The following is a 13,701-nucleotide window of genomic DNA, read 5'->3' on the forward strand; positions in this document are numbered from 1 at the left end:
CCCATTCCTATACCCGTTATTGCCATTCCCATTCCAAACATGTTAACTTCCTGGGTAAAACCTTAATATTTATGACGCTGATGGGGGAAAAAAGCAAATTATCTTTTTTTTTATACCGCCACTGGAACATAGAAATTTGCCAATTCACATTGTTTATAAACGTGTTTTCACAACAATTAACCCGACCCTTATAATCGGCCCCTTCCTTGTTGCGCCATCCCAGTAATAATCTGCTAACAATGACGTCAGCCTTAACGACGCTGACGGCGGGCGGTACATACATGTACACAACCTCCGATAGCACGCACGTTGATGAAGGCGGTATCAAACATAACGCACGGACAACGTGTGTGTATAACTGACTACCGATCAATTCTCCAATAAACTGTCTCTGTGTGTGCTGGGGGCTGCACTGGCGACCCAGGTTCTTCTATTGTCATCGAATTGTGAAGAGGTGGATTTTGTATTTTATGTGGTCGTCGATTATGCAAAACAAGTCTTTCACAGCATCAGTAGACTCTCTAAGATGCGAGCTGTGCAACTTAAAAAATTTGTGCTCTCCAACATGGAAACAATATTTTGCGATGAAATTAAAGGCTAAAATACATGAGGAAAATCTAAAAGGTTGACATATAGAGGAACCGTTTCTCTTGCACGACGTTGGATTGTTTTTTAACAGGGAAAATGGTGAAGACGTTTTTTGAACGGATGTATTGAGGATGGTGTCAAGGATTGTTCGGTTTGCGGATCAACGGAGTCTTCGTGTGCAGTTAGCGTGGCAGGAGCGGACAAGCGATGGGGTGTTCGGAGCCAGTTTCCCGCAGGTGACTCTGGCAACGCGCGCTGAGTGAGAGGATCGGATATTGGAGTTTAGTCGAGTGGCAAATATTTTTTGCCAGAATTCTGTGGGGGGGAAAAAGGAATTAATGATCTCGCTTTTCTGCAAGTGGCAAAAGGTAGGTCTGCTGTTTGGTTGCAGATGGACTTATCTTTGATTTGGAAACGGTATTCGAAACATGTTTCATAAATGCAAGGAAAATTGATGAGAGTTTTTGCTTTTTTTAAAGAAAAAGATGGCAAAAAGTCGATATATTTTGTAAAAAAAATTGTAATGTTAACGTGGCTTGATAATTCCACCGTTATTTGATACACTGAAAATGTGTGATTTCCACATTTAAATTACTTCAGAACGAAAGCCCAATTATGTTGCTGAACAAATGCACTTATCATTAGCGTTAATTAAAAATCAAATACGCAAATGCATTAGCTGTGGCAACGTTGCGTAACATCGCGATGGTCCGTGCAATCACCGAGAAAAAAGGTCTTCCGTTATGGGGGATTTCCTTCCGTTTCCCCGCGGCCGGATATGGCTGTGACTCGCTCCAAAATTTCACACCCCGAAGTTGCACCGTATCGTTTTTATATTTTTTTTTATTTCACAATTTCGGATGAAAGTCCCATATCGTATTGTTTTGTTCGTTTGATGTTTTGTCCGTTTACTTGTTGGTTTGTTGTTTATCTTTCAACAGCAAAACTATAAATAAAAGAAAATAATTGATGTTTACAAAAAATCGGAAATAGACAAAGATTACTTAATTTGTGTTTGCTTAACTTACAGCATTTCTTTTGGTTGAAATAAGCATAATGTTAAAAAAGTTATATTTTTATTATTATTATTATTGTTTTTTTTTTTTTTTTGGGGGGGAGGGGGTGGTTTGACTTTTGTTTTTCAATTTCCCTGTGTTTAAACTCAGAGAACTTGAGGTATACTTGCATTTATGTTTCTGTAAAGTCACAGAAAAAAAGTGAATTTTTTTTTCAGAAGTGAAATTTGGTATCACTAGGAAAATGACCAAACTAAAGATGTTATAAGCAAACAAAATCTTATTTTTATCACATGAGTAAGAAATTCATAGTGGACAATGATTTGCTATAATATTGTTAGACATTAGGCCACTTCCTTTTTTCCTGCCTGCCTTTTTTGAAATCATACATTTGCTATATTTGTAAATTGTTGTCAATTTATTGTCTTTTTGGTTTTTTTGCATGTAGAAAGGGTAATGGCTCCTTAGGACACAAATTTTGTATCAGCAAAAAAATTGAGAAAGTTGAAGAATCAATCCGCAATCTTTGAAAATCTGCCATCTTGGAGAGAAAAAAATGCACATTTTTCTCAAATAGCCCAGACAAGAAACTGTTCTATTTTTTTAATCGGCCTCATCAAAATAAAAATTAATGTGTGCATTGAATGAACCTATTGTGCAAAGATTACTAAATTGGTATTAAAAGAAGTTGTTCCTCAAGATTTTATCTAAAGAAGAATGTGCTTTTTTAATAACAAGAATTTTGAATTGCACATGAAAAGAAATGCAAAAAAATTGTTTAATTTTCTGCCAGTGCTGTATTATTTTGCAAAGTCTACGTTTTGAGGGAGATAAAACTCAAAAATTAAAAATTTCCAAAAATTTTGATCAACAATTTTTCTTAATGTTTTTTTAAACATCCCTCGGGCTATGTTTATGGTATGCACCGCACATGAGTAGTACTAAAAATGTCCTTATATGGAGATATAATCTCCTTTTATGGAGATATTCTGCGATGTGCCGCAGAATGCAGCGGTACCTTAAAAAGTGTTCAAAACCAGTCGGTGTTTTATCAACCGTTTAATGAAACCAACCACGTGGCGGGCTTTCGACCAGTAGGAATAGGTAAAATGTCTTAGATATTTCTGAAGATGTTTCAAAACCTTTCTAGAATATTTTTTTTGGCGTGAACTAGATAACTTGTTGATCTTTATATGCTTTAAATCACATCTTATTTCTTTTTGTTTTCAAAGAAAAAGTGACAGAATTTTTTAAGTTCATCCACAAAAAAATACAAATTTGTTGTATATTTTTTTCTGAAGAGAGATCATCCAAAGCAAAACAATTTTTTTTAATTGATCAGTCTCAAATTTCCATACCTGGATAAACCATTTCCAACTTTCTGTAATCTGAAAATTGTCAAACTTCTAGAATGTATGCGGGCTTTAGGATTAACCCTTACAGAACTCAACCCATCAAACCCCAATGGCATGTTTTGTTGGAATCTGTCAGGATGGGTACAGTACTAACTATCAGTCTTTTACATTGGGTTGGCACACCTCCAGAAACATAGTCAGAAATATGTGCGTGCAGTTTCCCATATGGTGTTGGAACTTGCCAGGGTATGCATGGTTCCTAGTAAATCATGCTAGGAAGTTAGAGTTAATATGTGTACTAATTATTCAAAATAACAGTCCTTTTATCTGTCTTTGTGCTTTAGCTGATTCAAGATGGGCAACAATCAGTCGGAAACGCTCGTTAACCACTACACAAATTATAGCAATGGCCAGGTGGTGGAGTACGTACCTTCAAATCAAGAACCCTGCAAGAGTTGGTTGCTGCTGCCGGCCGAAAACCTCTGGTCAGTTCCTCTCCGCGGTATTCTCTACATCACTGCCATGCTGTATATTTTCGTCGGCATCGCCATCGTGAGCGACATCTTCATGTGCAGCATTGAAATGATCACGAGCAAGAAGCGGAAGATTCTCCGCTGGGACTCGGAGAGCAAAAAACACGTGGAGAAAGAGGTTCTCATCTGGAACGAGACCGTGGCCAACTTGACTCTCATGGCGTTAGGCAGCAGCGCCCCTGAAATCCTCCTGAACATCCTGGAGACGTGCCAGCACGTGCAAGACTACGACCCTAACAACCCCCAAGACAGTTTGGGAACGTTTACCATAATCGGCAGTGCCGCTTTCAATCTTCTTATCATCACCGCTATATGTATCTCCAGTGTGCCTTCGCCCGACGCCAAGAAAGTCAAGGAGTTTGGCGTGTTTATGGTGACTTCGGTCTGGTCCATCTTTGCCTATATTTGGATTCTGATCGTCGTGGTTTGGAACTCGCCGGGCGAGGTTGAAATTTGGGAGGCGTGGGTCACGCTGCTGTACTTTCCCCTTCTCGTTATGAACGCTTACTGCCAGGACAACGGATGGTGGATTAAGCGACCTAAGGTGGGCGGAACTGAACCCCAGTCAGGCAGCCAAATGGTGAGTAGAAGTTTGGTTCTAAGCAAAGTTCTTGGACTTGGCAAAGTTCTTCAAAGATGTACTTGGTTCTTCCTGTAATGTTTCGTTGTAACTTTTTGTAGTTTAACTTTTCTTTAAAAAGTTAAGCAACCCCAAGTGGGTGGAGTTGAACACCAGTTAGGCAGCCAGATGGGAAACCATGGTAGCAAAAAGTTCAATACAAAGTTCTTGGTTCTTGCAAAAGTTCTTCATAAAGGTCAAATCATGACAAAGTTCTTAGTTAGTGGTGTGCATTTACGGGTAGCGTGGGAACCAGGCACCCGATTGAAAAAAATTCACGGATACTATATAAAATTCAAATCTCAGAAGTTGCTGTTCAGATTGTTCATAAAGGTCCGCACGATAATACTACCACATCAGTGCATCAATACAGCAAGATACAAGTGTGTACAGTGAGCTTTATAGCTTCACGATGTAAACTGCAACTTCCGCAAGCGTCATAAACATGAAATATGTTTTGTTTTCCCGTATAGCCTGGTTTTCATTTGGAAAAGTCTCTACAAATGACATAAAAAACCTTTCTTTTTCATTGTCTGAGAAGTTACTAAGTACATTTTGTAAAATATAAAGTTGTTTAAGAGTTCTCGATTCCATAATCTGGAACTGGTTTCTGACATCAACGATCGGGTGCTCGGGAACCCGGTTTCGATGCACATCCCAATTCTTAGTTCCTTCAAAGTTCTCAAAAAAAAGGTTTTTCGGTTCTTACTAGAAATTGATTTTAAACATTCTTGGTTCATCCTTTGAGAAAGATCGGGCTGATAGCAAACATTCAGACCCTTCTGGCAAGTGCATTAGTAACAGCAAGCAATTATTAATAAGTTCTTGGTTTACCAAAAAGTTCTCCATAAATGTTCTTAGTTCTTACAAGAAATATCCTAAACTAGAATTGTGTACAATACATGTGGACAAACACAAGCTGTTTCGTCTGTTTGAAATAACCGCCGTCTGTTAGATTTTCATGTGTAACACATCCATGTATACAATGTAGACAAGTTTTTTGTTAAAGCTATAGTCCATCATTTGCAGCAATCTGAAAAGTAACTGGCGTAATTATTGTTGAAAATTGTCGTGACATCGCGTATACATGTAGCTGCAATCAGCTCAGTGAGAACGTGTCTCGGACACTGAATTCAGGCCCAATTCAAAACATGTTTCGGCAACTTTTGATTTGAAATGAGATCCCAGAATGCTGTTTTTCTCGGAATATACAGCTGAAGCTGAACTGAACCTTCATCAGGTTAGTTGTTCAGTATCCTTCATTAGATTTTGAACTCTTTTGTTGCTTCAAACGAACAAAATGCACACATTACAAATGATGGACTATATCTTTAATGGGTACAATAAACAGAACAAAGTACTACCTGTATAACTAAGAATTGAACTTGCTGAAAATAAGGAAATTGGATCAACAGTTTGATAAAACATATTAAATAAGGCCAAAGTCAAGAAAACAACACTGCAAGTACAAGTAATATGAAATCCGCCATATATGGGTCAAAGTACAGCAGTACGTTACCTCCCTCTTTTGGGAATTAACTTCAGGACGTCTCTGCCATGTCTGCAGTCCAGACCAAGAGGCCTCTGTGGACAGGTAGTGAGACCCTGTAACCTGAGTTTACCATGAACTCCGAATGTGTAGAAAGTCTATGGCCACAAAATGCATGTTTAATAACTTGACACCTGATGACGTCATTGTGACAAAATTCTTCTAGGACATCCGTGGGTGATGGTCTAAGTATGTGCCAAGTCTGAAGTCCATCGGATTTACGAAAGTGCCAAAGTGTATGGGCAGACGAAAACATGTGTACAAAACCTACATGTACAATGTATGGAGAGGAGACTAAAAAATGAGAACTAAAATTTATAAAAAAAAAAAAAAAATTACGAAAACAAAAGCTGTTTCGGAGCATGTACTCCGAAACAGCTAAAAAGGTTCTTGGTCCATTGTACATGCACTTTTGTACTTGGGCCCTTTTAACTTTTAGAATGTAGCAAAAAAAAAGCCTATACAACGTTTGCCATTTGCATGAAAAGCTTGTTACACCGTGTACATTGTATTGTCTTTGTATTGTACGTGCCGGATTTAGTCCATGGAAAAATGCTTTTACTCAGTGATACAATTTGAGTGTCCATTTATAAACGGCTGGCCGTGAAAAAGTGACATTGGCCATCAACCCATTTTCTTTTCACAAGCATCAAGCATTCTTAGCGTGAATTTAAAAAAATGCATTTACCGGTGACGACTTTTATAGGCCATTAGTATTAAAAGCACCAATACATGTACTGTGATTATCTCTGGAGGCCTGATTATCTCCGGAGGCGAGATTTACTAAATTACTGCGGCCAAATGTTGCCGTTTATTCTGCTTTTGTGACAGAAGTATATTAGTTTACATGTACCCCTCAAGCGACTTAAATCGACATGGTTTTTAATCAATCCAAAGGGGATATTAAATGTAACGTACTACTGCGGGAACTATTAACAGCACAAAAAAATTACCAGAAGGGAGCAATTATTCAAGCTACAATGATTATTACTAAAACCACCCAAAAAATGTCCCTAACTGTTTTTTACCAAGTATTGGACTATGCAAGTTCGCCGAAATCCATCAATCACTCTGCTTCCAATGCATGCTTTGCTTTAGGCCTCCATTCCATCATACTCCATCAATATTTAGTCACTGAACCAGGCCTGCAGGACCAAGTCCCCCCAAATGCACCAAAATGGGAAATTGTTTTTGATGGAGTTTGGAGGTTAGGGATAAAATCAATCTACTTCTTACATTGTCTTGTGACTTTTTATTAATTTTTCTTTTTTTATATAGCTGGATCCCTTGGCTCTTTGTAGGAATTGTAATTTCCTGTTTCTTTAATTACTAATAGTAATAATCATGCAAGCTGCTGGCAATATGTTGTGTCCAATACTTTCAGTTTTATTATTTTTATTATTATTTTTTTCCTTTTTTGTGGAGGGGGGGGGGGGTGTTTCTTTATCTCATGTCTGAGTGTTTTTGTTTTGTTTTGTTAGGTTTTAAGCTATTTCTTGCAACCCAGCACATAGTTGGTATTGGTATTGATATTGTTATATTTCCATACATCACAATAAATAATGTCATACAGTTATTTACAAATATGCACAGGGCCACGGTGATAAATGGCGGATACCAGGCAAAATGCAAATGCTTGTACGTGGCCTGGTTCCTTATTTAACACGTTAATATACATACATACATGTACTACTATAATTACAAGGCATAGAAAAGAGAAAATAATACAAAAGGTAAATGACTGTACAGCTGAATTCCAGAATAAAACAAGGTGCTTTTTCAATGCAATACATGTATATACACAACTCGCGAATAAAAAGAAAATCTAAGTAGGCCTAGGCATGTTTATGACTGCATTGTAATATCTACAATAATGATAGAATGTAATACATGTACTGAATTCTAAGCATAAATAAACTATTAGGATATAAGAATATTTTTTAGCTACTTTTTAAAACCATGCATACTTCTAAAGTAAGGTACTGGAGTGATTTTATTCCAGAGCACTGGGCCTTGATGTCGAACTGTTCTATTAGTTGCCAAATGTACCGTACGCCATCGCGAGGCCAAACATCTAAAAAGAACATCAGGCGCAGAAGAAAAACATGACGCAGAAGAAAAAAAATGACATTGGCGCGACATCCACTCCACCACCTTCGATCTGTGTTTCTCATGTATACCGCTCGTTTCCCTGAGCACAAGTCAATACAACTCTCTTAAGACGTGCTCTCTTGTCGCTGTCCGCCATTGTTCCCGGCTTAAAGGAAGACCAGTCTGCCAAACAGCTCTGGATCCATATTCAAATGGTGGACAAATAATGCGGCTTTCAAGTCCCTGAGTGCTTAGCCTTTGTGTGTGTAGAATAGATTGTGTGGATGGGTTTCTCTTGAAGGACTTAACTACAGGCACATTTTGAATATAACTGGTCTTCAGTGTGTGTATACATAAGTGTACAAATGTGTAATGTTTAAGCCTGTTTGATGGTTTTCCATCATGTGTCTTCTTTCTCATCAAGTTGTTTGTATTTTGGCAATTCCACGGTTAGTTTCGTTACATTTTAAGCAATGTAGCGCCACTCTTGGGGCTCTTATTTCATCCAGCACCCAATTTCACGAAGTGTTGCGATGCGTCACAACTCGAGTTACAACGTGTAACACGTTGCAACTTGCGACGTGTCGTATCATCCATTTCACGAAAGTTGCGATGTGTTGAACGCGTCGTAAGTTCCTTGACGACGGCTTAAAACACGTCGCAAGTTACGACGTGTCTAGTAGTCATCGCAAAATAAGAAGAGTCCCTTTCTTAACCAGTTTAATGCCATAAACATTACATAAACGAGATCATAATACCAAGGCAATGTGTGTAAAGTTATGGAAAATTCATTGAATAATTATGAATTAGACTGGAATATTGCAGTTGAATTTCAAAGTAGCTATACAGTGCACTGAGAGCTTGTTTTCCTTCAAACTTGCATCGCACGACTGCCATTTTGTTTTACGTTCTAACAATTTCGAGCTGAGATCCGACGAATCTTTGTTGAATATCAGACGAGTATTTACTGTGCGCTGACTAAATACATACATGTAAAACAGTCACCGAGTTGTGCTATAAATACACATCTACGACGCGTCGCACTTACGACATGTTTCGTGAAATGGATCGCAGGACGCGTCGCAGCTGCGACGCATCGTAGCGATGCATCGTAAGTTACGAAGAGTTTGATGAAATCAGGTGCTGGGTCGCTTTCCATTCTCCATTTTTGCATCATTAATTCATCTTACCAGGTCCTATAACACAACCTTAGACAAAATAATTTCGAAATGTTTTGTGAGTTGTTGTGGGACATGCAATCTTGGTTTAGTTACGTTACGAAAAACGGACAAGAAAATCTTTGCATAGAAAGTGTCCTCAAATGGAATACAGCTGAAACAAATTATGGTATTTCTTTAATTGCTTACTTACTGACAAATGTTTTGACATATAACATTTCTCAATTTCTCACATATCAGTTTAAAACATTGATCTAAAATGTTGGTTAGTTACGTTACGATTAGGTTCCGGTACGCTACAGTTTGTCCGCCCATTTTTGGCTCACGTTGTACCATAATAAGAAACTAATAAACAAAAAAAGCTATTTTGGCACAGAATTTGAACCTTTTTCAATAACTTAATTGGACAAAAATTCACAATAACACTCAAGACTTACATGTTAAAAACAAGGTACCTAAAATCCATGATTTTAGCAAAAATACAATCATGTTTTTTTTTACCAAAACAAACTTTACTACATTCTATCTCACTGTTACACAATCAAACAAAGATTTTGTTGTCCCCTTTAATTTGATAACACAAACTTGCTGCTTGTAGTTCTGAAAATATAACAATTAAGGTTCCACTTTTAACAAGGAATTTTGCGTGAATGTATGTATGCATAGGAGGGTCATACTGTTTGCCTGAAAATTTTCCTAAATAATATAGTTTCTGTTACGTTTTCTTCATTTAACATTCAAATGTGCAAGGCAGTATGAATAAACCGAATTGTTTGACATCCCTTTTGAAAGCTGTTAAACCTTAAAATGGTGTGATCCAAATATTGTTGAGCTATAGTCCTATGTTTTTGATAAATTAAATATTTACGAAAAAAATGTAGAGAACAAGAATAGCTTCATAGTTGCGGTATTCAGTAATGTCCTCTTCTCTATGGGTGGTTTGAGAAAAACATAAATATCTCGGCTTAAAAAAAAAATCTAATTACGTTTTCTCTGAAAGATCCAATTTTCCGGATGTGTTTGTAGGTCATGCGTCATATCAAACTTGTATACATGACGAGACTTAGGTTGTCGGAAAGCTATGTTAGAATTCTCTAGGGGGAGTTCGCGCTGCCCGCAGAATAGGATTTATGTCATGGGAACAGTGAAATGATGCTAATACCGATGAAATAATTGGATTGAGTGATTGTCATCGATCTGGCTTGCCAACATTTTATCTTTTTTTGTCGGACCCAGAGCTAGGGCCCAACCTAGTGTTCTCTTCACCAGGAGTGAGGTTTGTCATCATTTTTTTTCAGGGTCGGATCAAGGAATTTTGGCGGGGGGGGGGGGGGGGGGGGGGGTGGGGGATAAAAAAATTGTGGAATGTAGACAGCTTTTTTTGTCCGGACACTTGGCCTCCGAGAAGCAATGGGAGGGGGGCTGGTACCATACTTTCAATGGGGGCGATGTTTAAATCCGACGATTATTAACACTATATTACAGAATAGTGTACAAATACCCCCTAACCAAGCTGGCACTGTCTGTATTTTGTGCACAGGCAAACATTATTACCAGTATTTTTTTTGGGTGTCAGCAGGGGGAGGGAGGGGGGGGGTGGTTGCATTATTTTTATGAATTTCTATGGAAAAAACCTAATTTTTGACAGCTGTTTCCCCCCCCCCCCCAATCTGCACCTGTTTTTGTAAGGATTTTTCAGGATTTTGAAAGAATCCCTTTTGAAATTTGAAATTCCTTCGGTGGGTTTTCCTCAGAATATTCTTTTGGGCTTTTCCTCCCACCTCTTAAACTGTAATTTCTTTTCATGCATTGTCTTCTTTCTACTGGTTTCTTCAGGCTTTTGAGCTACAGTGCCTGGGGCACTTTTGAGGAATCCTAAGTTTCATTACCAGAAAGAAATAAAATAAAATAAATATATATAAAATAGACTCTAATACACAGTATTGAGAGTCCCACATTGTCAGACTACCATAGACCCTCAATGCTGTGTGTGTGTGTGTGTGGGGGGGGGGGGGGGGGGGAGGGGTGCATACCTATGTTCCCCAATACCGATGTTCCCCAATACCGATGTTCCCCGAAATCCCTACCAATATAACCCTAACCCTAATCCTAAGGATTTCAGGGAACATCGGTAGTGGGGAACATCGGTATTGGGGAACATTGGGTAGATCCCCTGTGGGGACTGTTGATTCTCGTGGATTTTTCCCCCATTTCCCTGCCGAATTAACTACAAGTTTTGCTGAGTTTTGACTATTTCATATTGGCAATAATTCCACCGTGTTGATTGTTGCTTGATTGCCCGAACCGTGTAAATTGATCTTTCACACAGGTCCTATTTGAACAATTCCCAATAGGCCTATAGAGAAAAAAAAAAAAAAGAAGTCAGTATTGTGTGTGCACAGCAAATATTCACACACAAAAGGACGAAGTCAGTGTAAGCTAGGACAAATAGACCGCTTTTTGACCGAAGAAGCTCTTGCATACAAATGAAAATTAAACAGCAAATATAAACTGTCTTAAAAGGAATATACAACAATTGCTTTTGCCGTAATTTTCAGAAATGGATGGATTTGGGGGGTTAGTATTGATAGCAAATGTTGTTACACTGAAAAGTTGTGGTAAGTTTTGTGTTCGTACAGGCTGGGAAAACCAAGAAAAAAATCATGTTCTTGTAGTTCCCTGACCCCAAATCCTAAAGCATCTTCATGGTATATGGTGAAAAACGGTGCTGAAAAAAAGGCTAAATTAAGAAATGGCGATGGTTTAAAGGAAGATGGTCAAAAACCAGTTTGTCCACACGTGATTCTATGAGATACCAGTGTGGTCCACACAGTAGCGCTGCACGCACAAAGAACTGCAATAATGGTATTTAGTCGTCTATACGACTGCCATAGAAGCGGACGAAGTAATTACTGACCATTTTTCTGTATTAAAATGGCAACTATTTCTTATTTTCAACACCGTCTTCACCATACGACCTAGATCGTGTAGTTCAGGAATATCTGAAATTAATTTCAACTTATCTCATCAAATTTGAGAAATCTGCCTATTAAACATTGGGCATATTTTTAAGACCACGTTGTACATGTATGTGAGCCCAAATTTCACAATTTTTTTTGTAAATCTTACCTTGAACAACCATGTTCATGATACTTAGTGTGCAAGAAGATCATGCATAATTAGTGTTATGCGACTTAACATTTCACGCTTGAGCAACCATTGCAAGGCGTTAGTAAAATTAGTGAAACTTTTACATCCGCGATGAATGGCATTTCCCATCAGCAGAAAGACAATAGGTATTTTCATGGAGCATTGTAAATAATGCATAAGAGCATTCTTGAAGATAACATCATTTACATAGTTGCTAATGGATGAGTAAGGGCCATGCATGAATTCATCCTTTTTGTGACAAATCTTTGCTTGATCAACGATTGCTTGGCGTCAGTAAAATGACATGTACAGAATATGGCGCTTTTACAATGTATGCATCCGTGGTGAATGACATTACATTAGCAAAAAGACAATATTTGCCGGGAATGTTTTAAATAATACGTGAAAAGCATTCTTAGATAGCGTCCTGTACTTAGACTTAGCGGGATGTCTTTAAATAACGAGGTTGCAAAATACATATTGCACGAATTTGTCATCATAAAAGTTATATTTTGCGTGATAGCGATACGTTTTGGAGTGTTTCATAGAGATTATGTTGTAAGGCAAAAAAAAAATTCAAAAAATTCTGCTTCCCATTACATGGCATTCTAAAATACGGTAGGTAGGTAGGGAATTACTTTTCTTGGCCAATTTTTTTGTGTACAATCGTATGGAGGCGTCTGCGTGTAGTCAAGGGTAAAAGGTAGAAATTGATGGTTTTGGGAGTTTTTCTCATTCCCCCCCCCCCCCAAAAAAAATAAGGTAGGGGCTGTCAGGATAGGGTAGGTAGGGAAACCAGAAGCAGAACTTTTTTTTTTTGGCCTCTAACATTTAATTGTTCCAATACTGAAAGAAAAAAAATTGCCAAAAAAAACAAAAAGCAAAACAAAACAAAAATTATAATTTTTTGTCATGCCAATTGTGACTTTAGAGGACAGTTAAATCAGGGTATATAGCTACCACTTATACAATATTCAACCAAGCTTCTCTATTAACCCTTGCGTTTTGTGTTTCCGCATGCTTCTTAGGCCTTTTTAACTAAAACTAGACACACAAACATCAGACAGACAGACAGACAGACAGACAATGTAGGATCTTTTATGCTTGGATGAGTAAGAGTCATAATCCATGAAGATCCTTTTTGTGACAATACTGCTTGCTCAACAATTAACCTATGACAATAGAATCACGTCAACGCAGATTACATTGTCCAATTACATACAAATGGACGCGGAACGCGCAAAAACTCAAACAAAACTTTAACGTGTAAAATTCCATAGGGCTAAATGGTAATAGGTCAATTGCAATGCGTCATTTAAAATAAGTGCCACTTTTACATGTATATCCTTACAGAATGAAATGTCCCATTAGCAGAAAGACAATATTTGCATCTAGATATTGTTATTAATGCATAAAAAGCATTCTTAGATAATGCTGTTTACTTAGATGCTTGGATGAGCAAGGGTCATCCGTGAATATCTTTTTCGTCCGTAGGGTTTCAAGCCGCCTTCCGGCCAGACAGAATAAAAACAGCACTCACTTCCCAACCAGAAAACTGGAAACGTCATCGCTTGACAAATACAGATACACACCACGCACTTTCTTAAAAAAAAAAAAAAAAA

General features: G+C 37.9%; 1 protein-coding gene across 2 annotated transcripts in view; it reads left to right on the forward strand.

The window, feature by feature from the left end:
• Positions 1-306: 306 nt before the first annotated feature.
• Positions 307-13,701, forward strand: part of LOC119737513 (sodium/calcium exchanger 2-like) — a 37,790-nt gene continuing 24,395 nt past the window's right edge. Inside the window, exons 1-2 of one of the 2 annotated variants that reach the window (XM_038211937.1) lie at positions 307-956; positions 3,304-4,072. In XM_038211937.1, the coding sequence (XP_038067865.1) occupies positions 3,314-4,072 (759 nt within the window). In that variant the 5' untranslated portion in view covers positions 307-956; positions 3,304-3,313. The remainder of the gene's footprint in view (positions 957-3,303; positions 4,073-13,701) is intronic. The other variant, XM_038211946.1, reaches the window with a different exon arrangement.

Source organism: Patiria miniata, unplaced genomic scaffold (genome assembly GCF_015706575.1).
Source record: "Patiria miniata isolate m_02_andy unplaced genomic scaffold, ASM1570657v1 HiC_scaffold_10, whole genome shotgun sequence".
Classification (NCBI taxonomy): Eukaryota; Metazoa; Echinodermata; class Asteroidea; order Valvatida; family Asterinidae; genus Patiria; species Patiria miniata.